General features: G+C 44.9%; 1 protein-coding gene across 3 annotated transcripts in view; it reads left to right on the forward strand.

Annotated features, from left to right (window-relative positions):
* The window catches only part of LOC124177872 (dachshund homolog 2), a 183,044-nt gene that overhangs the window by 101,607 nt on the left and 54,215 nt on the right, over nt 1-27,222 (forward strand). For all 3 annotated transcript variants that reach the window (XM_046560766.1, XM_046560767.1, XM_046560768.1), the window contains 3 exons: nt 19,860-19,936; nt 21,075-21,245; nt 25,964-26,188. In XM_046560766.1, the coding sequence (XP_046416722.1) occupies nt 19,860-19,936; nt 21,075-21,245; nt 25,964-26,188 (473 nt within the window). The remainder of the gene's footprint in view (nt 1-19,859; nt 19,937-21,074; nt 21,246-25,963; nt 26,189-27,222) is intronic.

A 27,222-nucleotide genomic window follows, 5' to 3' on the forward strand; every position in this document is an offset into this window, starting at 1 on the left:
GGCTGGCCTCATTAGTATCAGCCAAATTAACAACTTTTCGTTTAGTAGTATTTTGCCTCGCGCGAGTAGTGAGTTCGTTTTCGGCGAGTAGAAGAGGCAAACGGATCCGCAGAGGGAGAAATGAAGCATCGCGTTGAAACGTTAATTGCAATTTCACGGCGACAAACGTGGGCACCTATTATAGGTACAAGGCGCGAAGGTGATACAGGGATAGCGCTGCGCATAGGTGAAGAGCATAGGCGTAGAATTTAATTACAACCTTATACCGTTTGCCCTAAATCAACGGGGAACAAATGCCTCGACCCAGCAGCCGGCAGCTCCGCAGGAGCGAAGCACAATAGCCTCTTTTCGCCTTGAGGACTCGCGAATTCCCTGCTGGAGCCGGAGGAGCGAGCATCCACTAGCTGCGAGCTGGAGACTCTAGCATTGTGGTCGCTAAGATATATTGTTATTAAATGGTCCCCTTCAGCGGTACACACGCCAGTATATTACCGGGGGATCTCAGTTGTCGCTACCCCGGGCCTTATTTATGCCCCCGCGACATGCGATCGCAATTCTGCAGCGGAGGCCGGATACCCTCACCCGGAGAAGAAACCTCCGATTTTTCCAACACCATCAATTTTCCTTGCTGATTTCACCAAAATATCAGTCGAACGATTGCTTTGAGATTGATGAAAAGTTTGTATGTTTTTCAGGTACGTGAGAATTTGGTAACCTTGATCGAAGAATATAATCAAGTCTACTTGTTGTTGGTCAAATTTACCAAATCATTAGAGTCGCTGATTGATCACAGTAATAAAATGGTACTTTGGCAAGTTTATCGGATTTTGGGGCGGGGCTGAAGTTCCGAAAGCGCGTAATTCCGAAGTATTTGGTGGCGAAACTTGATGTAAAGAAATCGAACTTTGACGTAACAACAAAGTTTCGAATGGCCGGAAACCCGACGCGACGGTTCAAAGTTCCGAAATGCAAGATTTCGGAAATTCAAGATACGATAGAGCAAAATTCCGAAAAATAAAGTTTCGATAGAGTAAAATTCTGAAAATTAAAATATACTCACACTTCAGATTTTTAAGTTATCTCATTTTCGCATTTTCGGAACTTTGAGCATCGGGTTTCGGACCATTCGCACCTTTGATCTTTCACCAAAGTTTGATTTCTTCACTTTAAGTTCCGGCAGCGAAAAAATTCGGAATTTCACCCCCGCCCCGGAATCTTCAAATTTCTTCCGTTAAAGTGGAAAACTATCTCTCGGTCGTGACGTTAACACAATTCCATTCGGTTGTAAAAAAACTTTCTCGGTCCGGGAAAAAAACGTTGCCTATAAATTCGTCCGCGATTTTGGCGCGGAAAAAACATCGCGGAGAGTCAAATCCGCTTCGGGCGGCGGCACTTTTCGTAATTAACCAATATTTGCAATGTCCGGAGTTCCGCTGGCCGCCCTCATCCCCCAACCACGTGGCTGCGGTCCATTCGTCGCTTCGCGATGCCGACTGCTCGTCTAGCCCTCCGTTTTCCAAGATAAACACGACGCCCGCGCGTTATCACCCGTGCCCCTCCGCAAATACGGCCCTGCTGGGGGGCCCCTGGGTTTTTCACTTTTGTTCTCCCCTCGGAAGCCCGTCAAACTGACCACCGATCCGCTACGATATGCATACAGGTCAAATAGCCCGGACTCGTTTGCCCTGCGATTCGAGACTTATTAATTGCATACGCAGGCAGACGATCCTGCGATTCTCGCGTCGAATTATCTCGATCCAAGGATTTCTGTTCCGTTGAACCCGAAATTGGAACACTTTTTTTTCGTACGGAATCACAGATTGTTCGTTCTTAATTTTGGGCAGTGAAATGTCGCTCTTTGGGCTTTGAAACGTCAAAACCGCAAGACATTCTGATAGGGGTGAGATTTTACCAAAAACCAAAAAAATAAAGTTTTCTTAAATTCTCTGAAACTTGTTCACCAAACTTTTTTCCCAGATGTGAGATTCTGAACAATATTAACGCTTTTATGCATACATTTTTCCTCGAATCCGATTCACTTGAAATTTTGCATTCACGGGCTTTTGGCGTTGCTGATTATGGATCTGAATTCGAAATTCGAAAATTCCAAATAGCGGATCCAATATGGCGCACAAACAAAAACAATAAGAACAAAACATTTTTGATGCGCATTAAGTTTGTGTAAAAATTGGCATTCCTATTTTTATGATGTATTATCAGAAAATGGTTTCGTTCGGGGAAAAGCACGAATTTTGACCATTTGTTCACACGTGCTATTTTTGCAATAATTTTTTTTTTTTTTTTACTTTTGAACCAAAAAACTTGGCAGATGTTACGAAAAAATTAGTTGAGTAAACAAAGGGTTAAAAGTTGATTACTGCAACGATACTCAAATTCTCACAAAAATTTCACAGTCTGGACTATACATATAACTAAATTGAATCGCCATATTTTTCACGCAGAACTTTTCACTTTTCCCGGGCTTCTCGTCGCGCCGCGTGGTTTTGCAAAAGAAGTTGTCAAGGTAGCGAGGGAAACGTCTTTATGGTCTGAAAGTGACACGACCAGCACTTGAGGAAGGGTCGAAGAGGGGGCGAGTATTAACTTCTGGTGACAAACGAGCAGCCGACTACCCGGCGGTCGATCCTCGGTTCTTTCGCGCGGTCACTCCGGAAGAATAATCGTTTTCCAATTGAAATCCAATAGCGACTCGAGGCCGGCTACGCCGCCGCGGAATATCATAATTCCCCGAATTTATACAGATCTATCATAATTCTAAAATGTTTCTGACACCCTGCCGCCCGAGGGGGGAGGCATATAATTCTTCGAGGGAAAAGCTTCGCGAAACTTATCCGGGGGCAGATCCAGATCGAGGAGCTTGAATTTTTAGCACCATCAACCGGTCCCACCGTCTGGACAAAAAGTTTGGAGAGGAGAAGGAAACCGTTTGAAAAATCTCTAGCGGTGTTATTTCCGCCAATGCGGAGGTGAACACGATCGAAGTAAATTGTAAGCTAAAATATTATCGGTTTAACAATGAGGCCAGGTCTTAGAATTAGAACCTTCGAAATTATCTTAAACCGCTGCGTTTTTCCGCCGATTTCAACGCTCTTGACATCGTTTTGCAAATTGTCTGAACATTTTTAAAACGAGATCAAAAACACCAGAGTTTAACCATTTTTAACGTTCCAATTGTGAAACGTTTTGTCAAACCGAGGCTCGTGTTGCTCTCGTATCAGTTCGGAATAATTTTGGTTCAACATCATCGGCGGAAGTAAAATCGTTCCTTATCCTCTCCTAACTTTTGGATCAGGCGGTGGGCCGAGTTCGTCCTTAAACTCCCTCGGGAACGTTTAACACTGTGTCGAATCCCGCAAGCTCGGCTCGACATCCGGTCGAAAGTCGGACGAGCAACGCCGACGTGCGTCTGACACCCGGACTATAAATCGCAGCGGCACCGGGAGAGAATCTACAATTCTAAAGCGTTTCATAAAATGCTCGACAAAACGCTTTCGTTGCACTTTTGAAGCGCGGATACCCTTCCCGGATTCCCCTCGCGTCCTCTCATCGCCCCATCGAGAGAACCGGAGGCCAGATTTTGTTGAAATATGTAAAACTGTGTAGCCTCTTCAATTTACATAGCCCCATACATTACGATCCTAATGAAAAGTGGCCGAAACTCTTCTCCGTCGTATTTAACATCGAGTCTGCGATACTCCGCTGGCCGCTTTATCAGCTCGAGGCGAAAATCATGTGCAAGTTTAATTTTATCGTAATATTCACGAGCGTCCCGAGATTAAAATAATTACACTCGTTTTTTACCCTTAAATGCCGCATTCGAACTTGGCATTTTAATTGACATTTGTGCGAGATTCGTTTCATTATAAACGTTTTTAATTTCACCATTCCGACAGTCGATTGAATCTTCGATGCCACCTTGGTTGTAGCGATGGAAAAATCGAAACCCCAATTCGAAATTGAACAGTTGATACGTCAGCAGGTAAAAGTAATGAAAATAATTTTAAATAAGGGAATAAAATAACAGGTGACAGTGAGTTTTCAAGGCTTGTATAAACACTATTTTCAACTAATGTTGTATCAAACGTTGCCTCAATCCCCTCTGCACCAATCGAGAAGTTATTTAAATATACGTATAATACAAAGGTATAAAAATCGCTGCTATTTCGAATGTGGAGTGGCTGAACGGTCCCCTTCGTGTCCATTAATTTATTCCAATGATCGTTGAAGTATCTGTACAGCCGGTGTAGCTGCAGGAATCCGAACCCTCCGAATTGGACAACTCTTGAACAAGGCCAGCGTCGAGTCAATCCGGAAACTATAAAGCTCGTTTCAAAGTCTACGTTGAAAAGAATCAGGTATAAAATTAATTTTCATTTTGTTTACGTTTTCCGGAATTTCGTTCTCTGGTTTTCGATGAAAAATGACAGTCAGTAAGGACTGCGTACCGACGATAAGTAGAAATTCCTCCCATGACAGGCGTATGAATATCGACGTGCAAACTTGCAACCATGCCCGGAGGCATCGAAGCAGCCCTGCAATTCTGCACAGTAGAGTCGTTACATTGATTATTTACAGCGTAAAGGACGAGACGAAGGACTCGTTCCTTTGCAGTTATAGAAGTGATAAAATATGAAAGATACAATGCACCCGGATACCTGTAATAAACGACGACGAGTCGGCGAGACGTTTATTATCGTTCTCTGCATTCTGTCGTCGATCCTAAGTGAGAAGCATCGATTTTGGTGCAATGCCCAGATCTTTTTGCAGGCTTTCAGGGTTAACACTCGAGGCAAAGGGTTGCTCGGCACGGCGAGAAAGTGGTCGAAGAATTTGCAAAGACCTGCAAAGCCGGTGAAATTGTTGCGGCGATTTGAGTGAAATACAGCAGGATACCGACGCTTCGTCGCGTCGAGGCGAAACTAAGGAGGAGTTATAATGAAGAGCGAGCAGCTCCCGCGGGGTAAAATGCAAACAGCAATTTCTCGGCTCGAGACGGTAGCCGACGAACGCCGCGGCGGCATGGGAATCAGTTTTGACCGAAGTCTCGGAGCGATACGGACGATAATAAAATAATATTCAGCTCGTACGGAGATGCGGCGAGTGGCCAATAATGTAGGGGAACAAATGTGCCAGACGACATTTATGAAATGGCTCGGGATCGAGCTCGCAGCTCCTCGAGCGAGTAGTTAAAACGCAAACTCCTAACCCTTTGGCAGCGGCGAAAGGGCGGCGCTCTTCGGATCGCGGCTCGCGGAGGGAGAAATATTAAATTTTAAATACGACCGCCAAACACCCGGGGCTCGTCAATAAAAATATCGTAAATAATTGTCCATCTGACCGTGGCTGAGCGGCACTTGACCACCGGATGTCGATTCGGACACTTGTTTCAACCTGCCGCGATAAATTCATACCTCGCGAAAATTGGATTTAGATATTCGTTTGAAAAAAGCGCTCATAGATACATTTGTAAAAAATTTTAATTACTTTCCGAAACGAGATATAAACGTCAGTTCTTTTGTCGGGATAAAATCCTCACAAACTACAATCCACGTTGGCTTTTAGCTAAAAAAGAAATTGTATAATACTTGCCGTCTGGTTTCTTTTCGGTATTTTTCAAAATAATGGTCTGAAAGTTGGACGGGCTTAATTTTAACGTGGATTATAATTACACATTTGTAATGCTTGTTGTATAGGTTTTAGATTTTAGAAGGTGGGTATAAAAATTTTTATTTATTTTCCGGTTGCTTATTATCAATTTTGGAAACGATTAGATCTTTTTTAAAACGGCAAAGACTAACGTTGTCAGAGCTTTTTTCAGCGAAAAAAAACATGTCTGATATGTTACAGAGTGTTTGAAAAATCTGATAGGGTAAAAGTTGACGAATAATAATAATAATAACAACAACAACAACAACCCTTGACTGCTTCTTCCTCTCTCCGGCGTGGCAGCGGAAGTTGGTTAGCGCACTGTCATTACGCCTGATTGTTTACACTCGATTAACGGCAGAGAGGAGTGTGATGACAAGTTTGGAAATAACGATCCACAACTCAACGAAACACGGCAGTAGCAGCAACGGCACCGGCATCGAGGTTGATTCGTGATGTATTTTAGGCCTGAATAACTTCCAGAAGTTTGAGTGGCCCGCAATGGCGTTGCAAGCCTCCCCGCGCATGGCCAATAAAACGGTGAAATATTACGCTGTTCAAGAGAGAGAGAGAGAGAGAGATAGAGAGAGAGAGAGAGAAATGACGCGGGGTGACAGCGACTCCCTCTCTCCTTTCTCTCTCTCTCTGTTGTGGAAAAATAAAGAGAGGAAGATAGAGGGAGTGAATTTACGTTCGTGATGACAAATCGTTTTTAAGTCTCATCCCGAACGAAACGAGCCAAGAAGGAACTTTATGCCGGCGCACTATAAGGCTCGAGATGGAAACAGTTACCCGGCATCCCATGGACGAATGAATGGTACATATGGCGCCTGACTGATGGTTCCTACTTCCAGATGTATTCCCGGGACTTTTATCACCGCTTATTTGTTCAATTTGCATTTTTGCCTCCACGAGAGCAAGGGAAGAGACCTCCGTGCCCTGCGATTCGGAAGCATCGTTCGATTCAAAATTCCATCAAATACCGAGTTCTCGTGTACGAGCATCCGAGTGGATTATCTCGTCTCATATATACCAACCTTGATCAACTACCGACAAAACGACAATAGACACGTCGACATGATCCGTGTGAAATGTCTCGCCGCATGCGCACGTTGAGGGTAATAGTAGCGGTAGCAGTATCGGTAGTAGTAGCAGGATCAACAAACAGTGCCGATTGATAAATTTCCACGTATGAGAGCAGAAGCTTACCCGGTTGATATAATCGCTTAGGACTGTTCACCGCGTTTGTTATTCCACCTTTTTAGTATCGTACGCGATATTGTATTTATTATCTTTGAACGGGTACAGTGACTGTTGTTTGAGTAGTAAGAGGGAGAAGCGGGGGATACGTTGTGTCCTGAGAAGAAGGGATGAAACTTGCACAGCTTCCGAATGCCGGAGTAACGAGTGGCTAGAGAAAACACAACGAGGTAGGGGCGAAAGGGGGAAGGGGGAAGTTAGGGGGGCGAGGGAAGGAAGCGGGGCGAAGAGATGCGAGGTAGGCACGAAAGAGTGGCGAGAGGCACAGCTGCGATCACAAAATTACGACGAGGTAGAGAGTCGCATCTTGAGGAAGCGTTGACAAATGACGAAGGCAACTTTTATTATTTTAGATGTCAGCGTTCGCGAGTCTCGATGTGTTTTACATATTTCGTTACCTCCCACCACCACTACCACCACCACCACCACCGCCAAGGAGAAGTCGCCAACCCCGGCGTCCTGAAGGAGCGTGCGGCACGGGAGACTCGGTCATAAAACCGGGAGCGAGAGAAAGGAAGACGTGATAAGAGAGCGAGAGAGAAATCGGTTTAGGGCGGAAGGGGGGGGGAGGAGGAGGGTAGAACCCACGAAGCCAGTTTGACAAATGGGACCGGGTTTTATTAGACGAACTTTTTAAGGTACTCCCTCGCGAGGACGTGTGGTTACACTAAATAAAGATAAGCTGTGTTTCTTCGGGGTTGTTGGATATTATTTCATTTTATTTTCTCTCCTTCCAACTTCATGCATCTTCCTCTATCCTTCGATCCGTCGGCGTACTCGAGATTCTTTGACACTTTGCAAAAACACCGAGACTCCGAGGACACCTCCAGGTGACAAAGTGCTGCGGCAAAACCAAGATAGTAAATGGTTTTTAGAAGTTTTACCGAAGCTGAATTTTGAGAATCACTCTTTCAACCGTCAACTTCGAAGGTGGATTTTATTTCAGTTGAAAATCAGCAGCATACTCTCTGTTTTCTTTAACATTTTTTATAACAAACGTGTTTGCAATTCGGTGTCTGGTATTTTTTCTACGAATCACAGGCGTTTTTACTCTTCTTCGTCGGAGTCAATTCGACTTTTTAAATCTTTGATTCCTAAATTTTTGTTTTCGATAAACTTTGAATAGCCTAACGAATCCAAAAACACGGTGTGGCTTGCAAATCGTCCGGCGGTTCATGGTGAGACTCCTCGTCAAAGAAATGCTCACTCGAAACCTTGAGTAAAGGTTCGATTTTGGTGTTTGGCTCGCGTTAATCCCTTCGCTCTTCCTCACTCTCGCCTTTTCGAAAATACCTCCACCCATCCGGCGATCATCCACGCGATATTCGCACCCTTTTCTGCACCACGGAGCCAAGAATGATCGAAGATCGCGTGCGGTCTTCCGGGTCTGCATGGGAACGCTTACATGGACTCGAAAATCCCCGGAGTGATCTGCGTGCAGCAGCCGACCCGGCTCGATCGGTTAATGTATTTCTTTGAGGGGGAAACCGAGGCGAAAGCGCACCTAACGTTTCAATCGCCATTCACCTGTCGGCCTGTTTTCACCGCCGAGCCACTCGTATAATCCATCTAACTCCCATTCAGGGTGGGAATTTTCCCTCGTTTTATAATTCATCGCGCTGCACCACCGCTAAGTATATCAACTTCAAACTTTTCTTCGGCTAACTCTGCCACGAACCCTCGATCGATCCTTTTTGACTACCGCGCAGCGGTAAATTTTGCCCCGGTGTCCTTCGCCCGCCTTGTGAATAACTCCACACTTCGATTTTTAAGGGCTGGGGTGAAAATGTAGATATATTCGAAAATACATCGAACATAGCGTAATAAAGAAACATTTTCTCAGATCCCTTCGTTCGATTTGAAGCAGAAATGTGTTTGAGTAAACAAGGTATTATATTATAATTTCTGTCAAAGTACAGAAAACCGAACTATAGAATCTTCAAAGTTCTAGATCCTAATCTGGATTTCGAAATTCCGACTTTGCTCACGTACTTCGAATACCTAAACTTTGAAATTCTCTGAAATAAATCTTTCTAACGTTTTTAAAAAATTCGATATAGCAGCCCTATTTTCTTTACCCTCCACCCCCGCCTTTCGATAACTACGGTAGAATTATCTCGCAAGTCGTGCAGAGTCGGCGATTGAAAAGCGAGCGGCAGAAATCAACGCTCGCAGCACGTGGTGCAGACGACGGGAAAACCCGGCAACTGCAGGGGCGAAGCGTTGCGCACGTGGGGCGAAAATACGGGGTGCAGGTTAGCCGACAAAGGCAATTCGAAAAAAGGGGCGTCCTCGGCCCGGCCCCTGATTGCTAAATATTTAATTTCGACCCCCCCGGATCGTTTCGACTCAGGTGTGCGAGCCACGCGAGGAGCTCCAGGGTTACTCATCCGCGTTTTCGACAACCGAATGGGCGAGTATCACTGCGAATCGATGACGTGTAACGAAAATAGAAATTAAAAGTCCGAAGACCTATTTTCACAGCTACAACTTCGATGGTCTTGTAATTATTTTCTTCTACTAAGGATTTCTGACGAATTATATCGAACAAAATGTTTTTCCGATATATAGGTGAAGAAATGTCACTTTTCATTGAAAAACAACCAGCAACAGAATTCCTACACAAATTAGGGTTATTTTTGAATGAATGAAATTAATTTAATTTTTATATTTGATAGTCAAATTTGATGTGTTGGAAAAGTATTAATGTTTTTTTTTTTATCTCATGTTTTTAATTGATGAGCACCCCTGGAGGTGGACGGATGGTGTGTATAACGCAGTGAAAACATTTAACCAATAAATAATAATAATAATGAAATAAAAAAGTTTGGTCAAAAAAATTATGAAAGCGTGTGGTGCAAAATTAATTTCATTTTTTCAACCCTGCGAAAAAATTAATTATGTATTATTGGCTCTGAGGTAGGTATGCGGTCTGGTTTGAACGCGGATACGCGCATCCCTTCTTTCTCTCTCTCTCTCCCTCTCCGGTGGTCATATTAGTTTATAGATCGGGCCGGAATTCGCGCAATGCCGCAGCGACGCAGGAGCAAAGTATTGACCTACACAATCCGTCAATCATTCCGCCTCGAAAACAACAGATTTTCACCTGCTGCAGTAGGTATTTAATAAAAATACAAACCTCCACAATCCGCGTCCTCATCTTTTTACATCCCTGCAGCGAACAAATCAGCCGTACAAAGAATAATAAATTCTTCACTTCGCAAAGGACCGTAATTTTATTCAATAATATATTTCCTCCGACATGTTTGATCGCCATACGCGTTGGTAAAATTAACGCAACTACAAATTCTCTGTGCGATGAGATTTGTACGAGTTACACTTGAGACTCGAATGCTGTAGAATAAATCTGAGCAGGACAAATCCAGTGATTCGGATGTTGGACCGAGTATCATGGAACCGAAAAATCGCGGCGTGTGTCGAATATTAAATCCTGATGGAATTTGAAAGTTTTAGGCGCGGTATTAAGTAAGTCGAGTTTGGCGAATGACGTAGTGCCAAAGTTGGCAAGTCGGCGTTGCTCCTCGTCTTACCCCGAGCTCGGTGCTTCCCGTTTCACGGAGCTGAGTGTATATACGTATACAATATATATATATATATATATAATATAACTATATATAATATATATATATATATATATATATATATATATATATGTATATACAGCGCAGCTTCCAGGGTAGCAATCTTTTATTATTAGTGTAGGCTTTGCCAGACAATGAAACGAAAGGAACGGAATATGATATTGTACCGCGGGATGTAAGAGGAGAAGAACGGTGGGGGAGAAGCTGGGGGAGTGCGGGAAAGCTATTGTCGGCCTCTTTGAATTTTAAAGTCACCGATCGATACGGCTCAGTCAGGGATCCGCCTTTCCTTTCCCCGCGCCTGTTTGTTCGGGACCGACCAACGATGAGCACTCGGTGATCCGCCGCTCCAGCTTCCACGACTCGTCTTTGATTGCGGATTACCGCGAGAAGAATAAATTCTCGAGGAACGGTCCTGCGGCTGACGATGATCGGAAACACTGGAGATCCGACATTTCGGCAAATCGAACTGTTTTACCGTCGGTAGGTAAATTCAAGGATACACATCACTCCGCAATCTTAGGTTAGAAATAATAACATCTATATTTCGTTTTATACCCAGAACCCGGTTCATTATTTTGATAAAATCGTGAAACAGTTATCATCGTTTCATCAAGTCAGAGTCAAATCTCTTAAATATCTCAATTTCGATTACATTTTTCGTTCAGTTCGGAAGGAATCATCTGATTGATCGGTGTAATAATTAGCAGCCAAACACTGAACCTCCTAAAAAATGTGTTGGAAAAATCGATTGTTTCGAAATAGCGAAGGGTTTGAAAATTGTTGAAAAAAAAAAATGCACCGCGGATTTCTAGAGAATATTTCTTGGTGTAAGGCTGACACTACATTTTATGTCAATCTGACACTATCTGACGTTCAAGTTTTGAATTGACCACAAAAATTGTTCCACAATAGTCCCCGTCTCAATTTTTTACAGCGAAGTTGCGATTCCGTGGGAAATTCCAACTCGCTCCGAACTCCGCGTGTGAATCGGCGTGGAATTTCGAGGCGATAATTGAGCTCCGAGGAGCTGCTGTCACCGATTCGTCGACTCCGATGATAAATTGCTCCCTGCCTCGGGGAATCAAATTGCAATTTGTTATTTGTAATTTTGAGTGTCGCTTAATACACTCGCTCGCTCGCTCGGCAGGCCGGCGGGATCGAAACATGCAGTCTGCAGAGACGAGGCGAAGGGTTAGAAATTAACCGAAACCTCCCCGACTCAGCGCTCGCTCATCCCCCGATCGAAAGTGCGAAAGCACACGGCGAGGAGGAGAGCGCTCGTTTTTATTCCCATGCTGATATTTCGCAGGAACGCGTTGGATTTTGGCGTCCCCGTTCCTTATCAGTTTTGCGCAAGAATAGGAGTCGACGAGGCTTCCGAAACCCATAACCGAAACGGTAACTGCCACCCTCTGACTGATCGAACTTATTCTTTTTTCCCTCGCCCCAACCGATCGACGTATGAATTCTCTGATAATATTCCGATGGGTTCGGATGAGTTCGGATGGTTCGCTTGAGGGTTCGCAAAGTGGTATTTTTCTGGAAAATTGAATAGTCAAAATTGAATGCTGCCGCGCTCTTCTTCTTCTCTCGCGGAGCGACGCTTCCCTTTTATCGCCGCCTCGCGTTCTCTTCCTCGATATAACTTCAACCGCTCGCACATCTCGCCTCTTCCTTTCTGCGCCCCGCAGGTTCAGCTTCATCCGATACCACCTGCATCGGCCGATCCTCTCGATCATTTCACGCGAGTCGACCTGCAACCCCTGCGTCCCTGAAATTTGTGTACAATAATAAAAAAGCTTATTCCCGCCTAGTAGCTCTCGTATTTTTCTTTAATCTATGACCCGCCGGGGTGGGTTTATTTGCCTTTTGCCTACCGGCGCTGCCTCATCGATCGGAACAACCAGACTCGGATATGACAGATGGAGATCGAAGTTCGAAGACTCGTGGCGACGTGGTTTCAATTATTCGTCTACACCGGTACGGTAGACAGAAAAAGCAGAGCTTTTGGCAGAGGCTGGCTGCTTTTCGTCGTAACATTGAATACTTATCGACGTTGAGAGGATGAGAAACGATTAGTGTTCCAGCGAATTTGTAGATAACAATCTTCCGGAATAAAAGTTGCCATCGTAAATTGAAATCGAACAAATCTACAGCGAATGCTGGATTTCTTTAACCGCTTCGAAGCAATTTGAAACCGATCATCGATACCTGAGCTTTATTCGTAATTCCAGTAGCTTCTGTTTTTCCATTTTTACAAATACGACGAATCTGATAATTTGATGAACTGTGAATATAAAACGAATGAGAAGCATTGAGACAAAAACCAGCCTCTGATCGATGCGATCGATGCCGAGTCGCGTAACTAAATGTAACAAGATCGACTGTTGCAGTGCAAGGTCGAAGGTAACGAGCCGCAAAAACGAGAGAGGAGGAGGCAGAGTCGAAAGTCGGTATCCGAGATCTCTTTCCGCCGATCGCTAGGGATAAAGATAGAATAGGAGAATATAGCTTTCAGGTTTTTGGCGGTGGTGAAAGCGGAGTAAAAACCCGCTGGGGAATGGAAGGGCGGATCGGATTCCGGGTGATCCCCGGATCCTGGGAGTGCAGAGGACTCGGCGACGGCGATAAGCCCCGTAACGACTGTCGATAACCCCATAATCGAATCATACGGCGGTTCCGCCACAATGCTGGAAAGTGATTTTTATTATTAGCTGATGCTGATTTATCCCCGCGGGACGCGTTTTCGGCAAAACTCGTGGGAGGGTCCGTCTGTTATCTCTCCCCTCTCCCCTTCCCCCCCCGCATATGTTTCCCCGTCCGCCCCGCCGAGGGTAATAATTTCCAAATTTATGTACAAATGTTTCTTTCGCTCGGGCTTTCCTCGCCCGTTCTCAGGGGGAGATTTTTATCGCGACATTCTTTTTCTTTCTCTCCTCTTCATCCTTTCATGAAATTGAAAAATACGGCGACCACCGCAACGGGGGGGATGCACACTTGTGAACGATCGAAAGCTGGGATATACACGGTATGCGTGTCTTTCGATCTCTTCTCTATCCCATCCATAACCGCGGGTTACATCGAATCGAAAGATCCATTGGACGTCCAGTCGAGTTAAAATTCGTCGAAACAAACAAACTTCGCACGATTATGGAGGTGAAATTGGAAAAAATCGAGAAAATCAATGTCTTCATTCTAAACGATTCTTGTTAATAATAATTATTGAATGAAAATCATATTTTTCAAGTAATCGACCCTTGTTAGCGTATCTTGCGGGATGGGTCGATTACGGTCAGCCGTACTTCGGTTAAAAAAACAAAATAAATAGAAAAACAAAAAAAAAAAAAGAGGACACCCGATTCCGCACGCGAATGAAATCGCAAGTAGACGCAATCAAGAGTAGCCGTAAAAAAAACGGAGCTCGCGTTTCTCCGACACTCGCGATCACCTTCGTGCAGCTTTAATGGCGTACCAAGTGTGTCTCGAGTCGTGCATTAATTTCACGACCTGAAATTGAACAGTCTGTGCAGCGTATATTTCTCCGGTTTCGAGCCGAGGCGATTTTTTCGTTGTATAACATAACGAGGCGTTATCCGAATCATCGACGCAATTTACTCGACACTTATCACGATTTCGTAGCCATTTCTATACCTTTGCACAGGTAAGACCAAAATGTTTAGGAATCTTTTTTACCTTCCGAATTGCATTTCGCATGTGGATATAGATTTATCAATTCCGTAGATTTAGATATTTGCAATCGGAGATGTCCGAGTCGACATCGAAATCGAGCGTAGCATCCGCTTAAGGATGACGACGTTGATTCAGCCTTAGCTGAAATTTCAAATGGATTCAAAGTTTCGCGACTTAATTAGATCGTTTCTCGTAAACGCTTTCAAATCGGTCACGTGACACCAAGCTTAAAACACCTTGAGCGCGAAGAAAAGCGCTCGCATGGCGTCCAAGCGCCAATTCGAAACAGTCATTTGCCTAACAAGACGTTATCCGTCCCTGTCTCCTCCTTCCATCTTCTCTCTCCGCTTCTTTCCCTCCGCAGACACCCGGAGAGCGGAAGGTGGGAAGCACGAGGCGCGAGAGATCGACGACTATCGCGCATTGTACGCAGCTTCCGGGACAATTTAGTTCAATCAGCATTAGAAGGGAAATCTCTGTCATCTAATTAAACGACTGTCCTTCTCGGACGTAAACTCCGCTTATCTCTGTACGAGAATCTCGTTTAATCTGCAGACTGCTGCACCGAGTTACGCAGATCGGAGCGCCCGTTTATGTACGGAGCGGATAGAATATCCACTCGCCCCCGTCTCATTTCCTGTCGGCGGGGGTTCCGCGGGTTCCGGGGTTCCCCGGAGGGGTTCCCCCAAAGGGGGGGATCGACGCCTAATTATCCAACCTACTCCGCTTGTTTAGGGAGCGCGAGACTCCGTCTTTTCACCCGCTGCACGCTAAAAATTTGAATTTCTCGGCCACGTTGCACTGAGGTATAAAAATAACGACAACGACAACAACGGCAGCAACGAGACCGAACAACGGAACTCGAAATCTAGGGTTGAAATCCTACGCGTATTGCAATTAATTAATTTGCTCGCCGATCTGTTCGAGGCTTCGGCTTTATCTTCCGCCGTCGCGCGTCTCTATTAAGCCACCGATGATAGAGAGAGAAAAAGAGAGAGAGAAGCGCGTCTCTGACGGCGAAGATGGAAATATTAGCTGCCGCGTCATCTTCCCGAAGGAGAGACGCCTTCCATTACATCTGTACGTTATAGGTATACATGGAGCGGAACCGTCTCCGTCCCGAGTCTGAAATATTGAATGAAAGATTCGAGACAACATCGGGAGATAGAAACGAAATTAATCTCAATAGCGTGTGCCTCGCGTCATTTATCACTCTCCTCGTTTTGCGCCTGCAGGGAGAGAGAGCGGAATCTCCCTTTTCTCCTCTCCTCATCCCGCCCTTTCATTCCATTCCTCCCTCGAAACTACCGTCAGTCGACTGATGTATACAGAGAGTCCAGCTTTTACACTCTTCGTTGCAAAAACACGGGGATATTAACATTTTTTTTTCCTCTCTCTCTCTCTCTCTCTCTCTCTTTTAATAACCGCTCTGAGGGGTGATTGAAAAGGTACTTCAAATTCAGCACGATATAGGTAAACTTGGACGTTGTGCGCTGCAACAGATTCTCACTTCGTTCGGAACGATGAAGATACAGAAAAAATTTCGACGTGTCAAAACGATTAAACGTTTTTACAGTTCAGCGAAAATTTGTAGTCTCATGCGTCGGGTCACTTCAAGGATATGATTTGCGTGATAAGATTTCGAAAGATAGATACTCATGGTGTTTCTCACTCGTGAACAATGCAGAGAATTCGACGAGTCTCTTCAAAGTCTTTCGAATGTCAGATGTTGAACTTTGGAGTGAAAAAAGATTGATGGTACCGATGAGACGGACTTGTTGGGAGTCTATAGATATAGAAATCATTTCATTTCATTGGGTTTCAACTTGAGCAAATTTATTTTTTAATTGTCACAAGTAATAATACGTAATATACGTGATTCCACTTTGAAGGCATCGTTTTTTATTATCAAAAAATAAATTTGCTCAAGTTTAAAATTGATCGAGTGAAATGATTTTATAGCAGTTGAAATTCTTTATAAAAAATAAAAAATCACAATATTTTGTCATTAGTCTAGTATTTTCGAAAAAAAAAATGTTCCTACATGATTTCGACTTCAACCTTGAATAACTTTGGAAAGAGTTTAGTTGTCAGGAAATTACAGGAGACCTTTTTTATGGCGCATTAAATTCTCTACAAAAATATATATCGGACATTCATATCCATTGCCTGGTTACTGAGCTACATAATTCAGAAATAACCAAAAAATTATTCTGTAACGTTAATCAAATAGAAAATGGAAAACTGCGTTCAGAAACCACTAAATATTAATACTACCGGCTTCAACTTCCAACAACTGTTAAACATGTGACTTTGAGAGAGAGAGAAAAAAAAGGTCGATTTTTTGGGCTTGTCTGATACATATACACACATAATCGAGAATCGCGGAGAGCGATTGAGACGCGAATCGAGCCGCATAGGATTAAGGATCGTGAAAGGATAGGGGGATGATGCCATTCCGAAGCCGAGGAGGAAAATTGGGCCAGACGTTTGTGTCGGCAAATCGAATTTCGTGTATGAAAACTGACTCCGGCGGATTGATCGTCATATACAGACCTGCAATATGCCGTGGAAAATTCTCGCCGAGTGAGAGAGAAATTCCCTGAAGGGATCCAGGGGTGGTGCCTGCCAATGGCAACGTTCATCTGTGATTAAGCGTTAGACTCGAAAACACTAACTACCCACTTACTCCTGCATATGGCGTAACGATACGGTTCCACGATTCCGGATACAGTATGGCTTCGTATTAGCGACACGGAAAAATCTACTTCGCTGTAAACCGTTGCCGCAAATTCGCGTTGGCGTGTTTAAATTGGCGCATACCTCGCGCGTCCGTTTCCGCATATTCCCTCCCTCCCTCCCTCCCACCCTATCGCGACTCCCTTTGTTACTCCGAAATTACAACCATTGTTGTCATTATCTCGCGCTATGCGGACGATGCGTTTGATTTCCGAGGCCAAAACGCCCGCCTGCATATCGATGCAGCCGTTTGTCCCCGGGGCTGATATCGCACCGCCTCATACTCGATCAGCTTCGATCAACCCTCAAGAATGCCTAGCGAGTACAGTCGAGTGAAAAATGTGATTGAAAAAAGGATCCGAAATTGCTATCGTGGAATCTCGATCAGAAACGCTCCTGCGAGACGGATAATGATTATTTAAACAATAATCTTCAACCGTGAAACGCCTTGTTATTAACAACATCGTAAACGAATCATACCGGAATATATAAATATTCCATCAGTCCGATTCCGGTGCAAAAGAGCTAATTTTATTCGCAAATGAATTTTCTATACGAACAGACATAGACAGATTTTTCTTTTCTCCATCTTGTCGGTTGGTGAGAAAATCAATCCGTTATGTACAATCGTTATAATTGATAGACGACCAACTCGTGATTCAGCAAAAAACAATAATGTATTATCGTTACCAATCTGAAATCTATTTCAAACAATCTGTGGATACACGATTCGTTTACGATATATACGTATGAAATTTATAGATCTTCTTCAACGAGACTTCTTATAATTTTTTATTTTGCCACGTTTCAATCTCGAGAATTTTTCAACTTGACAAGTTGGCGAATGATATTTCGAAGTATCGACGAGTTCCCGCAGTTTCCCACAGTAGAATCCTAAATGCGATACGACGTTGCGGAAGTTTTGCCCCGGGTTTGAAGTAACTAATTTATTCGCATACATGTAACACGGTATGAGGGCCGCATACGAAGTGATAGGTATGTACGTACCTAATGAAACCCGTAACATATTAACACCGTCGTCCCGTAGCTGCAGCGGCAGCAAGAGAAGCAGAAGCAGCAGAAGCGGCAGCAGCAGCAGCGCCGCGACGCTCGACGTAATATTCAACTAATTACAAATTTAATAACCCTGCGACGTTCGTCGCTGGTTATTGCAACCTTGCGATGTCTCGGAGCGACTCGAACGCCGGGTAGGAGAGAGAGGGAGAGAGAGGGAGAGTGGGAGGGACATTGTATACGTGGATATAGACGCTAGATACCCGTCGCCCGTCTTAATCAACTCGAATTTCCAATTAAAATTTAATTATCACCAAAATTAAGTCGTTATGATATCTGGTGCTGGCTCGAAACGCGGGGGGAACGATGCCACTGATACATAATCTTCAACGAACACGAACCCTTTCGCCGACGGCGGATGAGCAGTTGCAGATATATTTTTGAACGCGTGCAGGCTGGAGTCTTTAAGGCTAACTGAGTCTCAACTTGTGAAACAACGCTTTTGCGCCAATGGTTTTGAGCTCAGATGAAACAGCATCCCAATCCAAATTCCGATAAAGATTGGAACAACACACGATGTAAAAAAAATCCGTCGCGGACTTTTATAGAATATTTTTTGGTATCAATCCAACACTGTTTCATGTCAATCTAACACTATTCGACGTTCAAGTTCTGAATCGACAGTGAAAATTGTTCTACAGTTTAGTCCACACCGTACTCAATTTTAACACCGTCAAGTTTTTACAGTGCAAGTTGCAGAGATGTCAGTTACAATTTGATCAAATTGTGCTACTGAAACGATCGAACGGGTTCGACGATTCCTAGGCTTTCGAGAGCGCGAAAGAAGTTCAGTACAAAAGCTGAGACCGCGCGGCTTCTTCTTTTTCCGCGAAGCCAGAGCCGAGCTTTCGGAAGGGAATAGAGAAGGGCTCGGAAGCTCGCAAATAGGGACGACGGTACCTATTGCTCGACGGATAATATTTCTCTCTGGCTCTTTAAAAGCATTTTCTCATTAAAAAATTAAAGCATTATAACCGGGGTGGAGGAAAGATGCCTCCGCGAAAACCGCGCCACATAAGAGGGGGAGTAGGACGAGTCGAGTCGAGTCGGCGGCGTTTAGCAAAGTGCTCCTCGCGGCTCCCAGATGCGCCCGATATTATATAGCGTAATGATATTAACTTTCTACTTAATGGACCGCGGTTCGATTCGAGGTGCGAAGCAGTGGTAAAAGAACTTCCCGATGCGTACCCTCGGGAGTAATTTGCTCGGAAAAAATGTTTAAGGCGTCGTTCAGCCGCCCACCCTGCATTCTATATGCAACACAGAGTGAGAGAACAATTTCATTTATTTATTCATCCCCTCGTTCCGGTCATTTCAAAATTAATTTCAATTTTTTCTTTATTCCTTTTTTTTTTCATCACCTGTGCATTCAAATTTAAGAGTGTCAACTTCAGCTTCTCGTTGGACCGGGAAAATCTTTCCTCTGAGAGCAGTCGGAAACGGAAAGTCTTTACGTGCGGACTGTTTCTTGAAGCGGCGCAATGAGATACGTTATTACGCGCGGTAAATGCCTCCGGGCTAAAGGCGCAAACGGTATAAAAAGTGAAATTAAAAGTTTCCCAGCTATGTTGAGAATCGTAAAAAATAATAATAAGAAAAGTGTAATACACGAAACGCCTGGAAGGCGTATATATAACGCATTTTTAACGAGGAACATTGCCGCGAAGTTTGACAGCCTCCGTTTCGAGGATGTTCAACGTTACTACAGTTTTTATCCCGCAGTCTGAAATCGACTGGCTTCAGCTTCGTCCAACTTCCATTTCCGCCCCTGAAGCTGATCACTCTTTCCTCGCTGACCCGAGTTTCTTCTTCTTCTTGTTACAGACTGAGAGAGGAGAGAGGAGACGCGGAGCGGGCTCTGGCACTGGACCACAAACCCCGTGACCTCAGTTCCCACAACGGTGAGTGTACGAATTACCATTCGAGACGGCGGCAGCTTCGCGGGTGTTAACAAAAGCTCGATCCTGCAGTCTCATCCTAAGGTCAAGATCGGAAAGCGCGATAAATCCACGCTGGATTCGATTACCATCTGGATCTTAATTGAACCGGAGTAAAAATCGATTTCAATTACCTTTATTAGACTTGTAAAACGCGAGCCGCATACTTATTAGCAATCGTCACTCGGCCTTCCTCCACACCCATCCGTCACAGCTCGTGATTTAACTCTACAAATCTTTTCATCGGGATCATTCCGGTTCGTCAATTCAAAACACACGGTCTAGATATAATTCGAGTTTTTTCTTTTCACTGTTTTTCTTTTTTCTTCTTTTGCTTTCTCATCATGCGGACGAGGATCACGCGGTATTGTTTTTTCTTTCAATTTTCAGCGCAAGTAGTTACAGCCGATCGTTTAGCCCCGCGCAGAGATTAGGTTCGATATCGTGTTTCAGACCGTTCGAGTCGGGTCGCGATGACCGCCCGCAAGGGTTTTACTTTATTTATTTTTTTTTTCCCCGATTCCCCTTAATATTTTAATCTGTCTAGCCGCACGAACCCTTTATCTCCGGCGTTGGAAGGCCAAGATAAATTCATTCCGGGGCAAAGCTGGTGCGATTAAAGCATTTCACGGACGAGGCATGAGGCAGAAACTGGGGGGGGGGGGGGGGGTGGAAAGGGGGGGCTGACGGGCCAGCGGCGCAGACTTTATTGCAGCTACAAGTACGGATTCGTGTCCGCGTGCCGCGCCTTCGGGATCCGTTTGCGTTTTCGGGGGGTTAGGGGGACCCGAGTCCGTTTAGCGAGGAGGGAATCCCCCCGCGAAGGGCCGTCGATGCTCGGTCGAGTGGCTCATTCGCTGCCCAAACAGAATCCATCCACGTCAGGATTAAAATGCTAGGATATCAAATACGGACGCGGCCGACTCGGAAAGTGGATAGTTGGCTTGTTCCACTCTAAATGGGGATCCGCGAAGGCAAATAAAATCCATCAACTTGTCAGCCGGGTCCCTCATGCTGCAGCATTCGGGGAAACTCGACCGCCTTCATCCGGCGCCGCAGGAAAGCCCCGGACTCAACCCGTCTTCTTCTCGCTTTGTTTCAGGCTCCTCGAACGGACACAGTCCGGTCCTCAACTTGTCCAAAACCGCCGGCAGCGGCAGCGTCGGCGAACAATCCGGCAGCGAGGCCGGCGCCTCTCATCGTTCGCAGGACGACGAGGACGACGAGGACAACTTGTCCGACGATCTCGAGGACGATAACGTCAAGGACGAGGGTAAGTTCATCCCTCAATATTTACACCTTTCGGTCAGCTGGGAATGCCCGTTCCTCGGTGACGAAAACAAGCGATCCTGCAGATCCAAAAAGTCGGCGCATCGATTCCGTGATTGACGATTCAGTTTACCGTCTGCTTCTCAGGTTGACCAACTCGCAAAATGTACAACAGGTTACGTTGGTAACGGCATTTCACTCGTTACTCTGCTCCTGTAGTCGATTTCAGGCTTATAGTAAAGAATGGCCCGATAAATGAAACTACTCATCAGAGGCTTCGTATTTTAGGGCAAAAAAAAAACACGCCTAGAAGTTCCAGCAGAACCCGTGACCCGGAGGTTTGATACTCTGAAAATCCGTAGGCATCTCGAGGTTATGTTGTACCGAGAATTTGAGATGTCCAAAATGTGAAGGCTCTGAAGTCGAGTCTGCTCATAACCTCAAAACGATTCCAAGTGTTGAAAGTTCGCGCCGGGGAAAAACCAGACACAGTTGGCCCACTGATCACTATACTAACTGGATGGCTGACTCCTGTGCTTGTAGAACCAGAGCTAGTCACATGGTTCTGTCACTTTAACCAATGACATACACAGCGAACCACGCGACTCGTTAGTTTCATTGAGGCTATTGAAGCGCTAGTGTCGATTTCGTCTGCTTCTAATCGATTCAGGCCGAGGACGCTAGTCAACCCACCCAGTTAGTACAGAGATCAGTGAGTTGGCCAGCCTGTCTAAACACGAGAAACTCTGCGCATGCGCACTTGGTAGCTCAATTTCTCGAGTACGTCACGTGGAACCAGCCGTCGATTGTTCTTCATCTTCGTCCGGCGAAGTGTCTTGGAGAGTATTGGTGCAGCGTGCAGACAGGGGGTGCCTAATTTACCCCTCACAAGGCAGAAGTCTGAGCCGAAGGGAACTGATTTCGTTGCATATATGCAAATGGAAAATAATTATATCGGTCCGAGTGTTGCGCTGCTGCGGTCTTCGAGGCTCGTGTACCTACGGCTTAGTGGTGGTGGGTCAGAGGTACCTCACCTCTCATCGATCATCGGGGGCCCCAGACGTTCTGGGATTCATTCACGTTCTTCGCTCGAAGAAACACGTCTGACATCCCGGTCCAGCGGTTGTCAAAATATTTCGAAATCGTTCGATTCCGATCCTCTCTCGGCCTCCGCGAAGCGACTTTCAACCCCCTGTGCGTCTCTTCCTCTACTCGCATTGTGATCATCGTGAAAGGTTTGGTCCGTTTCGCCTGCAACTTTGCGCCGAATAGTTGTCTCGGATTCTGGGGCGGTGGAATAAAACGATTTAAGAACCACTGAAGTCTCGCTTAGGTTCCGAGGGATTGTGAGATCATTAGAGGCAGATCTACGGTATATTTAGTTTCATTTTAATAACGAAAGATAAGGGACGCGGGATAGGGATCTCAACTTTTGAGCACGACAACTATCCTATCCTCTTCACGATTCGGCCTCACACCACGACGCGTCCAAGCGTTATAATCGCATTGATTTCTAATCGATTCCTCGATTGTCGCTTATATGGGACGCGTTAATTGGAACGCGGTTCTGCCCAATTAAAGACGGATCAAAGTCGAGGCGAGTCTGCATGAACGATCCTCCTTTTTCACCTGAGGAACCGAAAGCAAATAAAAAATGACGAAAAAGAGGTATTAGAATCGTCTCAGTTTTTAAACATCGTCCAAATTTCGTACTCCGATCTCAGGATCTGAACACGGTTATTATACAACAACGAAAATAAGACAACATTCTTTCGCGCACCGGCTATACGTACCTCCAATAACCCTGAAAATAAAAGATTCTGGTTGCAGTTCCGTTTTAATGAGGTTTGTAACATATCGCCGCGTTCTCTTGAGAACAAGGGAACTGCTAACAGTGGGTGGGAGGAGGGAGACCATCCTTGTAACTTGCTGGACCAGCTCGTCTTCCGATAGAAAGTAGGCTGCAAATTCGATTTGTGAATTGAAGACCAATCGAATCGCCTGAAATTGACGTAAATCACGTTGCAGCAAATTTCTCGAACCGTTGTTTTTTTTCAAATCATTTTGATTCAGCCTTAAGCTAGTGCCGTGAAGAAGCCGATGACTAATTCTTGGGCCCGTTGTGTACGGGCGAAATGAACGACGACTCCTTGACCGGTATCCAGGTAGTGCTTGGTGTGCGGTTTCACCGTTACCGCTACGATATTATTTCGCGTGTAACATGGCTCGCTAAATATCAAGTTGTACCGATAAATCCCGCGGGTGGGTGGGTGGCTGGGTGGTTATTTGGTATACCGAAATGGGCCGTGTATGCTCAGCGTGGAAGCTGCGCGCGCGCCCCCGAACAAGGGGAAGCCTTGTGGGAGTGAACACGCGTTCGGAATGCAGTTCTGATTTAATGAGACGCACTGCAGTTTCTTAGAAATAATATCTCTCGCTATACCGCAGCACGACGATAATAATTTGCTCATTTACTGCGCGGGCGCCGCGGTGACCCATCGCGCATGCGCGGAAGCGTGAAGCGAGTCTGAGGCGCCGGCGCGCTGGACAAAGGGCGAAAATGACGAGTCCTTCGGCCGATAATTGTAATGGCTCGGTGTCACCGGTCCCTAAGTTGCCGACTGGCGCGTTATCGTCCCGGGTCGCGAATCCTGCGGGACCTCCGGGATCGGAATCGGTCTAAGTACCGCCCGTAACAAATGCGGCGCTGTAGGTGCTCGCTGATAATTAAAAGACGATACAATAAACCACCTATCATTGGCCATAAAGCTGCACCGGCGATCCGATGAAAGCCACTTAAACCGAGCCCCGCGCAAACGGATCTCCTCGCTGTCCACGTGCACGACTGACTTTATTCCTCTCTCTCTCTCTCTCTCTTTCTCTTTCTCTTTCTCTCTGTTCCTCCGTCTTGCCGCTCGGCGGGATTCTACACCGCGCGTGTGCTCAACCCGCAATATCATAACCGTTCGTAATACTGCATTTCTTGGGTTTCTTACGCTCTCGAGTCAGCCCCTCGGGCGATCCACGCATGGCTCTCGAAGACTAACCTCGACCGTGTCACTCGTAATTTGTCTAATTGATCCAGCCTCAGTATCGACTTACATAGCCACGTGGGAATCTGTCCAATGTAATCTATGATCCCAGACGTAATTTCCATTAGAGTGATTATCTGAATATGACTTTTTGACAAAAATTCCCCCCCTTGTATCGATATCGTTGTTCTTCGAGTTCATTATTTATTATCGTCAAGCTATGTAAAACCGTTAATACAAACTGTAATTAATCATTCGCAAAGCCTTGAAGATTTTTGAGCATTCTCTAAACAATAAATTCTCGCTCGCTATCCTGTGTCATGGATTTCTTTCCCCGAACCGACTCGAAGCTGTATTTGAAATCTATAAATAATACAGTTGCCCAACCATATTGATCAAATTATAGTTGCTTCAAGATATCGTTATGTAAAAGGAGAGAAGATGTAAAAAAGGACCGGTTCTAATGGACAAATTATCAACGATTCCACTTACAGCAGCGTTAATAAAAATTGTGCTATAAACTAACGGTTACGATCAATTAAATAAAAATCAGGTGGCGCGTATTTCTGTACATCAATTTCTTTCTCCGATTCCGTGACGCGTATTAGTCTCGAGCTGGATGAGAAAATTGTTCGTTTCATCGACGAACATCCACTTAGTACTCCGGGAGCCGATGAATGAATAGCCATACATATAGATAGACGTCGAAATATCCCGGGAGGACATGTTAAACGAGCATGGTCCTGCCGAGGTACAAGATCGGGATGAGCATCGGGGGTTCGGAGGCGATGTTGCACACCGCGGTGAAAGTTAAATATTACCAGCGTTGGATTAATTCGAATTGAAATAACGTTAAATCAAATGTTCGCGGATAGGTAACAAGGGGGCGTCGCGACGTTACGGCGTCGAGACACGCACGAAAACCGGCATAACTTTTCTGTCTACCTAAATATAAAACTTTCGCTAAGTATATACCTCACCCACCTTGGGGGTATTTGGCCACGGATAAAATTTATCATCGACATTTACTGTGCGCTTTTGAATCCTCTGAGTGCAATAACAGATTGCCGGAAACTCCTCGGAGACCCGTTGTTATAATTCCTGTGTAAGGGAGTCAAACAATGGCCGCAGAGTAGATGGGTACAATATCGAAGTTTCAGAAAATTTAAAATGTGCGACAAGTCGAAATGTAGATTCAAGTCGAAATGTGGAATGGTGAAAACGTGAGAAGCCAAAATATAGAATCGTGAAAATCAGTGGAGAGATATGGAAAAATATCGTTATTCGGATAGAAATATATAGAAAGTTGAAATTTGGAATACCTGGTCCGAGTAAACGTAGAAATATACAAAAATGTATAAACACTGGCATTTACAGGTTTTGCGATGCTACAATTTACACTTTTTACATTTTGAATTTCACATTCTCCGACCTTCTGCATTTCGAAATCCTTCAATGAATTCTATTGTCAGAATGTCACTTCTAACTTCCTATTCGAATTTTGCTCATACATGATTTCGGATTGGAAGATCAACTGTAACCTTTAAACAAAGAAAGAGAGGTTATGTCATGATCGTTTCCCGCCTTTCAAGTGCGCCATATTTACTGAGTTTACTGCGTCTTTCACTGACCCGATGAATCGCCGGTGCGTCTCAACACCTGTACAATGTAGCCTTTATTCATTTTCCAGATCTCTCGGACGTGCCGGAGAACCTCCCGCTGCCAGCGCCCGGCTCCGAAAGTCCGCAAGCTTTAAATTACTCCCAAATAGCCTCGGCGGCGGTTGCCGTGTCGCAGGGTGGGCAGGACCCCTCGGTTTCCAGCACCGAGACCCTCCTCAGGAACATCCAGGGCCTCCTCGAGGTCGCGGCGGACAACGCGCGGCGGCAGGAGCGCAAGGTCAACCACGAGAAAGGTCAGTGGCAGGGCTTTCTTAAGACCCTCGAGGGCGCTCTCCACAATTTCATTATATTTCAACTATCCCAAAACCACATTAGCAGGCGGCACTGAATATCGCCCGATCCGAGTTCCCGCTAATTTAATCGCCGATTCATTCTCCGGGATTCGGAAAGCTCTGTACCGCACATTCATGATTTACGGCTCCGATCCACTTCAATCCAATCCAATCCAATCCAGTCTCCGGACTTTGTCCATTTTTTAACCTCTTCTAGCTACATTTCGAAACTGTTATTCAAATTTGTTAGCTATATCATACAGAGAATGTTTCCAGTCCTACGTTGCACAGAATATATTATCAGAAAATTGACGAGATATCGTGTGGAGTGCGAGATGGGATTTAGTAAATTTGGCGGCCGTAAGTCCCGGTCTTTTATTCCCGATTTACCGTTTTGATGATCACACGTCTGTCGCGTTCCATCGACTCGACGACCACTTTAATGACGTCGGCACACGATCTGTAGATTCTATTGTCGTCACCACAATTAGTTAGACGTTATGCGTATCCGTCGAGGATCGACAATTTTTTTTTGAATAACGTCTCTCTGAGCTTTTGCTACAGTATTTCTCTGAAAAATTTCAGATATACGAATAAAAGATCTTGAGAGTACAATTATGAAAAATCGCATATCTCGTCAGATGTACTTTACGTGCACAGGGTATCTAAAGAATTGGATTCGAATTTTATTAGTATAACCTGAACGATTGCTAATGTATAATTGATTAGATAGTTTTTCCCTATGTTATATATCCAAGCAGTATAATGCGCATAGATAAAAAAATTTCACGACGAATCAAGAGGCAAGGGAGAATGAGCGAGAGCGAGAAGGAGAGCGAAAAATGGATAATAAATCAGTTAGAAAAGCATGAGACCCTGAACGAGAGTCGGTCGTGACTCGATAGCTACATCGTAAAAAGTCAGTCAATTTTTCATATACCTATAATGGGCTGATCAGATAGGCAAATCGTAAAAAAGAGTACAGATATAGAGAA

Source organism: Neodiprion fabricii, chromosome 3 (genome assembly GCF_021155785.1).
Source record: "Neodiprion fabricii isolate iyNeoFabr1 chromosome 3, iyNeoFabr1.1, whole genome shotgun sequence".
Taxonomy (NCBI): Eukaryota; Metazoa; Arthropoda; class Insecta; order Hymenoptera; family Diprionidae; genus Neodiprion; species Neodiprion fabricii.